Source organism: Priapulus caudatus, unplaced genomic scaffold (genome assembly GCF_000485595.1).
Source record: "Priapulus caudatus unplaced genomic scaffold, Priapulus_caudatus-5.0.1 Scaffold4956, whole genome shotgun sequence".
In the NCBI taxonomy this organism is placed as follows: Eukaryota; Metazoa; Priapulida; class Priapulimorpha; order Priapulimorphida; family Priapulidae; genus Priapulus; species Priapulus caudatus.
In genome coordinates, this window is record NW_014582017.1 from 1 (window position 1) to 8,910 (window position 8,910).

General features: G+C 43.5%; 1 protein-coding gene across 1 annotated transcript; it reads right to left on the minus strand.

Annotated features, from left to right (window-relative positions):
* Positions 1–227: 227 nt before the first annotated feature.
* Positions 228–5,999, minus strand: LOC106819889 (dr1-associated corepressor-like; the record flags this gene model as incomplete). Its single annotated transcript, XM_014824465.1, is given in 4 exon segments — positions 228–316; positions 436–486; positions 5,541–5,675; positions 5,906–5,999. Coding segments are annotated over 3 exon segments (236 nt in total), but the record flags the coding sequence as incomplete, so codon positions are not given.
* Between the last annotated feature and the right edge of the window lie 2,911 nt (positions 6,000–8,910).

Below are 8,910 nucleotides of genomic sequence, written 5' to 3' on the forward strand. Positions count from 1 at the left end.
CTGGCTGACTGTCTGTCTGTCTGTCTGTCTGTCTGTCTGACTGTCTGTCTGTCTGTCTGTCTGTCTGTCTGTCTGTCTGTCTGTCTGTCTGTCTGTCTGTCTGTCTGCCTGTCTGACTGTCTGTCTTCTCGCCTGTCTGCCCGTCCGTCAATCTATCTTATTTTGCATTACCACGTGTCCGGTTATTAAACGAAAACATGTGACTACATAGCCTTTCTCACCCAGTGTTAGTAACATTCTTGAAGGGTACCCCGGTGACGTATATCACAGTACCCACATTCACTCCTCCGGGTATTTCGCCTTGATGCGGAAGACTCTGACCAGAGAAACATGTTAACGTATGAATACATGATGTACGGAATGACTTTTTATCGCTAATGATAGGTCGTGAAAAATGCCAATCAACGAGTTACTAAGGATTTCCATTGTACGTACCAGCGGAGTTGGAATATTGGGATAGAGTTCCATATCAGGTACTTTTAGCGCCTGGAATGAGTAAAAGAAATGGGCGAGAACTATGTCAGTAAAGGTTAAAACTAATTACATTAAATTCATCTCACACGGGACGTAATATATGTAATCTTCAACGATGACAACTTTCCAGAAATGTTTAACAGCTTGACGATCTTTATATTTTTATTACTATATATAGCTACCTTATGCATTACCCCTGCATACAGATATTGTAACACACAAGTGAGATGATAGCATGTATTTAATTGAACAAATATACCAGAACGGTAACACAACAGTTTGCATGTGCAGACAGGAAACGCATACACAGATTTTATTTTCTATAGTTTAATTTATTCTAAATGTGAACGATCGTTATGTGAAAGCGTAGCTTCTTGTTACACTGTCTTACCGTCATATTGTTGCCAACCACATGGGATATAATAACGAGCACCGTTTAAGCTGTGACGAAATGCACTGAAGCTTCTAATAACTTCCAGCCAACAGAACGTCTAATGAGTCAAACTCCATATACTTATACACCCTTATCATTACATCGTTTGTAATACTGTCATGTCAATCCCACTCCCACGGACGTCCGCTGTAACCGTTTCGCGATAAGCACGTTTACATAATTATCAAACTGATATAGCGTCGCTACTTACGTCCTCTACGTATAAACATTAAAAATAACACACACACACACACACACACACACACACACGCGCGCGCACGCGCGCGCGCACGCACGCACGCACGCGCACACACGCACGCAAGCACGCATGCAGCACCACGCTCGACACATGATCTCCAAGCACACCACACACACACTCACACACACCGCACTCACACAGCCACGGATACGGCACAGCGGCACACGACGCACGACTCAGCGCACGGCACACTCCACACACACACAACACACCAAGGTCAGCACGCACTGAGTCACGCATCAGCACACACATCACACACACACACACCCACACACAGATAGACAGGTATCTAGTCTTGGAAATGTGGTGTGTTGGCCAGAGGGGAAAGAGTGCGATTGATATGACTACTAGCCTTTAGATTTAATTTAATTTTTTTTTTTATGGGTTACGGTTGGGTTAGGTTTTTTTTTTTTAAAGTGTTTAGTAATCCATATCCTAAGTGCCTAGTATCATATCATTCGCATCTATCTGACCGGGTGCTTGGAAATTAAACCCACAATGACGCCCGTAGTGTTAACTATAATTTATTAGCAACCGGGACGCAAAGCACCTGGTATCTGGGTACGGAGATGAATAACTCAAACCAGCAGGTGGTTGGGGTAAAATTTTCGCCAAAAGGTACAGAGATGATTATAGGACATTATTACCGTATTTTTAGAACGTTATGATGACTTTCACACGACTGGGAACGTCAGTCTATAAGAGAGACAGACAGTACAGACATGACAGACAGACAGACGACAGAGACAGACAGACAGACAGAAACAGACAGACAGACAGACAGACAGACCGACAGACAGACAGACAGACGAGCAGACAGCAGACCGACAGACAGAGACAGACTAGCCAGACAGACAACAGACAAGACAGACAGCAGACAGACGAGCACAAGACAGCCAGACAACAGGGAGCAGACAGGACAGTACAGACAGAAACCAGACAGACAGAGCAGACAGACAGACATGACAACAGACAGACAGACAGACAGACAGACAGACAGATTCAGACAGAGCAGACAGATCAGAATGCTAGACAGATCAAGAGCAGACAGAGCTAGACAGACTAGACAGACCGAGACAGACAGACAAGACAGACAGAGACAGACAGACCAGGACAGACTGACAAGACAGAGAACACACACACATCACAACACAATGTGCACACACACATCACACACACAGTGGCACACACGCTCTCGGCAAGTAGACGAGACGCCGCTCCCTGCTCTTCGCAGTAGATCAGCGCTGGTCACTGCTGTCTCGGCAGTAGACAGGCGCGCTCACTGCTTCTCACTGTAGAAGACGGTTGAGGGCACGGGCTCGCTCACTGCTTCTCAGCAAGTCGACAGATCGCGGCTCACTGCTTGTCTCGGCAGTAAGAGCAACCGCTCCCTGCTTCTCACAGTAGACAGACCGCGCTCCACTGCTTCCTCGCAGTTAAGTCCCCCAGCGCATGGAGTCAGCGAGTGTATGTTACATCGAACCAATATAGTAAAATAGGAAGTATAATACAGCAATTTAACCATAAAAAGTAAACAGAATTACTTACATTTTGTGAAAAAGTGGAAATAGATTCTTTACTTTTACTATTTACGGTGACGTAATCACTTTAATGATTTACTGAGTGTTAGCTTACTGCTTCTGCAATTTAACCACACCTCACTTACTAGGGGGAAATAACCATTGACATACGGATATTTACTCAGATTAGCCATCTGTTTTCACATGTGGCGTGCCATACATGGTTTTTAGATTTCTGTATACCAACCGACAAAACCCATATCACGAAAACTCATCTCCTATACATATAATAAAAAGATCAAATGTATGTGAAAAAATATATTTAATTCTCACAAAGTACTATAACACATTTCCAACACAGTATTTTGGAAATTTACTGAAATATTCAAACATAATCAGCCTACGTTTGAATGTAACAACGATGCCTTACAAACTCACAAACACAGATCACTGAAAGACATTTGATATGTGTAAACTATAAAATTGATGTATGTCATCTACTCTACAGGTATCTCAGTTCTGCACTGTAAGTTTTAAAACACTACCTGCTAAGGAATATTATTAACTTCTTACGTTCAGTCGCGCACAGCAACAGAAGGCAGTAGTGCAGTTAACAGTTGAATTTTTGACAAAAATCACAACCAATGTACTTGCTGTATTTTATGTCTCCAACTGTGCAATTATAATAGAAACTACAATGAAACGAGTACGCACACTATGGTCAAAGTACTCACCACAAGAACACACTCCAGAGATATATAGATTAACGCGAGCATGGACAGCACCATACTTCCGAAACACTTAAAATCTACACATTGACGCAAGTATGAACAAATATTAAAAAATTGTACACCTTAGCTTGCATTTAATTTACTTCCCCACTCAAACTGCAACTTGCTCAGTAGCAGCCACTCATAATGCAATTCACCTTGTCATTCACATCTTATTTCATATATACATCGATAACCTGCGACCCCTACGCATCATAATCATCATCTTCTGCATAAGCTCTACTGCTGACTGGAGGTTTGACATCCTGCCACGTAGTTATGCCCCTTCGTGCATCAATGGTAGGCTCACACATTTAAATGGTTTCATATATGGTGTTCATAATCAGCATGTAGACAATTTTTAAATGGCAAATAGTATGTATGTTGTGTGCAGAACAAATATATGCAAGACCTTGTGTATGATGTTGTACACGTTTAAACCTTCGTTGCAGTCACAATGATCGGAGTACAGCTCTGCCATTGGTCCCACTTTCTAGCAACCACGAAGTGTCTCCATCTCTTTTTCACTTTACTAGTTGCATAAACGCTATTGGTAGAATCAAGTATTGACAAGAGCAATACTTGTAAAAACACACAACGTTCAACATTTAGTCTAGGATTTTCTGTTTTTAACATTAAACTACAGGTAATAAAATAAACAGAACATGTACCTAGGATTACAAATGTTTAGTGTTTCCCTGGCTATGCTATGTACTACAAGCTTCAAATGTACATGATTTTGTGATTTGTGCATTCTATCAATACTATATATTGGCATGTGTGCTTGCAATAGATGATTCTGCTTGTATAAAGATCTCCTTCCTACACATGTTGCAATCTACAAAACAATCACATTGCAGTGGTTTTATGATGTTTACATTGTGTGTTTGTTATAGTTCTAAAGTAAAGACTGAAGAACCAACGTTTACTATATAATACAAACAACAAATTAATTTCATCGCAGTCCAGGCTGCCACATTGTAGTTTGCCAGTGGCTTTAGGTAAGTACGTGGTGCCACCTATTGGGCCCGTTGTGGCGTATGTTACCATAATCTCACAGTGTTCAAGTTAGTTTATTGTCTGTTTAGATTGATTCTGAAGCAACCGAAGATGGGGATGAGGATGGAGAGGAGGAAGAGGATATGTCTCACCCACGTGTTCCCATGTATGTTCACAAATCGAAATTAGATAGAAGACACTCGTCAAACTGTAGTGAACAGCAGGAACCTGTCGATTGTTCACTGGCAACTAGCAACATGTAAGTTTGGTTAAGGGCCCAGCAGGGTAAAAGATGAATCTGATGGCTCTGAATTGGAGGTAGAAAAACAATTTATCTCAAACTCCCATGTTCCTGAAATAAATGGTGTAAGTAATTTTGGAAAATGTGAAGGCTAGGCCATAATTTCAGTCCTTTGTAGTTTGTACAGTCTGCTACCTAATTATTTGTTAGCTTTCCTTATTTTCCTAAAGCGTATCCAAATGCCAAATGCTTATGTAATGAATGTCTTTTGTTTCAGAAAAAAAGGAAGGCGGAAGAGGAATGTAGCACGCACGATATTTTAAGATTGTTTGCTACTGTTGTCTATATCTGAAGGTGTAACAACAAAACAGAGTAACATTCCATAGCAGCTGTTCCAGGAGATATTTGATAAGCAGCTGCACTGTTTCATTTTGGAACAACAGCTGTATACATAACTACAAAACTAAATAACTGCACTATACGTTAGATTGTGAGATATCAAAACATACCCATGAGTATGTTTCTACAGATCTCGCATAGATCTGTACAATGCTTTTAATCTTGTATTATTATGTCAAAGTTACTATGAAGGGCTAATCATCTTAAGAGTCAACACCTGTGATCACTTTGTTTGTAAATCATAAAACAGCCATTCTCTATCATATCTTCCAGAGACCAATATTGGAAACCACTGTAGTTGAATCAAATATTTATAACAAACCTTACTTAATGCCAGCTCAACTAGGCTATAACAATGCAATACAGATCAAGGCTCAAGAAGCACAACATTTAGCTGGTGCACAGTTTACTTGCTTACTCCACACCTAATACCTAGGTTTAGCACCTGGGTTTGAATGTGTTATCACTGCCAGTGTTTGAACTCTCGTCTCCCTCAATGCCACCTTCTCGGACATCTGGCACCTTGGCAACCAAATCTTTTAGAAAATCGAACCTTGTTTCTGATAGTATCGTCTGTTTTCTGCAAATGGAAGAGATAGCAAATATGTTGACAATTAATCACCATTCGCATGTCTGTACAATATAAAACCATGTCTGAAGGTTTCAAAGCCTTGGTAGATCACATTCCAGTTTAACTTTTGCATATAGCTTAAACAATGGCTACCTAAACTTATATCACAAGAATTCATACATAAATAGCAACTAACAAATAAGATTTTTTTAAATACATGTAACACATTTACAACTTACAGATGTGCTGCACTAAGGGTCCTAGCATTTTTTGACAGCGTGTTTGCACTGGTTTTCGTTAATAATGACTCAACAAACAATTCCAACGATCTAGCTGCAGGGAAGTCAAGGTGATTCATAAAACTTGTCAAGGAGATGTTGCACACTTGGGGTTTGACCTCGACCGTATTATATTGCTACTTGTCCTGTTGTGGCAGCTTATTGGATCGCGTGCGCCGCGCAATTCATCTCGGCGCACGATCATACTGGCCAGCGGCTGGCATACTGTCGTAGAGTTCCGCGGTCGCGTTGCGGCCTTGCGGGCGAACTGTGCTGCGACACAAGGGCGTCGGAACTGCGCGGCAGCCCGCGGCGACCAGCGCGGCACTTTTTCAGGCCATACGAGTTTTTCCGTACCAGAAATCTTTGCAATTACTTTATAAACGTTTTTTGGGCCGGTTACATATATCATGTATATTACGTGTAATCTAGGCCCTATAAGCGAGACCAGGTCAGATGAGGTCAGGTCTACCTGTAGCTATAAAATTTTATGATCCAGAAACTTCTGGCAGCCATTCCTCTGCTCCCCGTCTATCCTGATTCTTATGCAGGCAGCATGCCGTTCGTTATATTGAGGGAGCATCCTTGTCCGGTCAGCGCGGTCGGGCCGGTATTCTGGCTGGTATTCTCGAATCGTGGGGTGGTGGGGTGGGAAGCATACTGTCAAGAGACTCCAAAGGTCGGCCTTATTAGCACATAAATGATGTGAAGTAAACGGAATGTATGAAGACATTTTTCTTCTGCCAATTCATGATGATTTTTAATGAAAACAAAACACAGTAAATATGATATAAATACAGAAAATTTGGCAAGGTAAATGCGGTATTTTTAGGCGTTTATTTTCATTTTTCTTTCAAACTCGAGGGGGACACCGCCCTCGGCACGCCGCGCGTGCCCGCTCCGCTCGCGTGGCATCGCGGCAGCGCATCGCAGTCCAGCTAACGAGCGGGCGTAATGCCGGGGATGGGGGGATGCATCCTCCCCTGCTTTTGAAAGGAGGGGCGGCGGGAATGGCCTTGTACAAATATGGCGCCCCGCTGAGATTCAAAAAAGAAGAGAAAAAAAAGAAAGAAGAAAGACGAAGAGTAACGAGGATGCCCGAATTTACCACTGACAGGTTATCAGCGTGGGTTTTAGGTGCTACAGTTCAATGGGCTGCCAGCACAGTCGCAGATTCGTCAGATTGGGGCAGAATTGATTTGCACGCAAGCACATATTATGTTCATAGACCTTGAGTTTGTTTACATTCGTGAGATTTAAGAAATTTCACGCGATTTTCACTGGCATCTACTCTAGCTATTCAAAGCGCAAGCTTTTTATACCTAGCTAGTGTAGGCCTATGCACGTTTGTCGACTGTTCTGTAGTGTACGTAGTATGGATAAGTACGTTTATTCACTAAACAAACAGACACAGCAGCAAACAGGCACACCGTACTCTCTCTCTCTCCACGGCACAGCCACACGGGCCCCGCACCGCACGCACGGCACGCCACGGACGCACACACAACACACACACACACACACACACAGCACACACACACACACAGCACAGGCCACAATCACGCACAGCTCTCTCTCTCTCTCTCTCTCTCTCTCACACCACACACGCGCGCGCGCACACACTTTCTGTTTTCTCTCGCGCTCTCTCTCTTTCTCGTTCTATCAGCTCATCTCATTTCTCTCTCTCTCTCTCTCTCTCGCTTGCTGCGCGCGTTCTCTCTCTTCCTACTTCTCATCTCTTCTCTCTCTCTCGCTCGCGCGCTCTCGATCTCTCTCTCGTCTCTCTTCTTCTCTCTCTCCGTCATCTTCTTTCTCTTTCTCCGCTCCATCCCTGCCCTCCTCCCGCGCCCCTCTCTCTGCTCTCTCTCTCTGCTCTCTCGTGTCACATGACACAACACAAACACGACAGATTGCGGCCATATCCCCTCCCGCCCCGGCTTCTCTCTCTCACTCACACCACACACACACACGCAGCACACCTCTCCTCTCTCTCTCTCTCTGATCATTCATACACACTCCCTACGCAAAAGGTTTACCGTACTTTTCGCTTGATGAATCGCACGCGCTAAAAACGGCCTGCTTGCGTAGCGAAAATCGCCATACTAAATACTATAATACGAATCTACCTAAATAACTGCGTTGATAAATCGAAACTAAGGCAGAGCTCGATTGCGTACGCACACAAGATTTACGGCAATATTTTTTGCGTACGCAGCTTGATGAATCATGAATGCTACCGGCCGCGGACCCCACCCGTCAGTGCAGCGCACACGGGTATCAGTGTGCTACAGTTTATCAGGGGCGTGTACAGGGGGGGGTCGGCAGGGTTCCGCAGACCCGCCCATTCTCGCGCAGAAATACGCATCTGTGGAATGCAATTTCCAAAAAATTCGCCCAGACCCTCCCCCCCTTCGCGGTGCTCCTAACCCCCCTTTGAAATCGCCTGCGTACGGCGTGCTAGGTCCGTGGGGTCGTTGTGTCGTTGGCGGCGACTGAAAGCCGCGGCACTATTTATTGCTTCGACGCTTGTGGGCGCAAGGATCTGCGCTTAAGGCGCTTTCGGATCCAACATCCCTTTCGGCGCAACGGCTTCTGCTATATCGGCAGTCTCATGCTGATGAAGATGTTGGCAAGGTGGCGGCACCTGTACCTGTCATAATCTGTAATCTTGCAGTGTGGTAGTTTGCCAATGTAGTTGCAGACTTGCAAGTGTGGGCAGTTTTGCCAATGTAGCTGCAGTGCGTAGTTTTTGGCCAATGGTCACTGGGTGTAAAGTCAGTGGTAGGGTAAAATTCTAGCAGTAATGTATACAAGCAACTAATATTCAGGCAATGTTAAGCATAATGACAATATTGTGTGCATTATTCATTTAATTAAACATATAAACTGAGTCTATTTGTTCTATGCAGTGCTATATTACTAATGTAATATTATCTTTTAATGTAGGTTTATTAGTGTTATCTCTT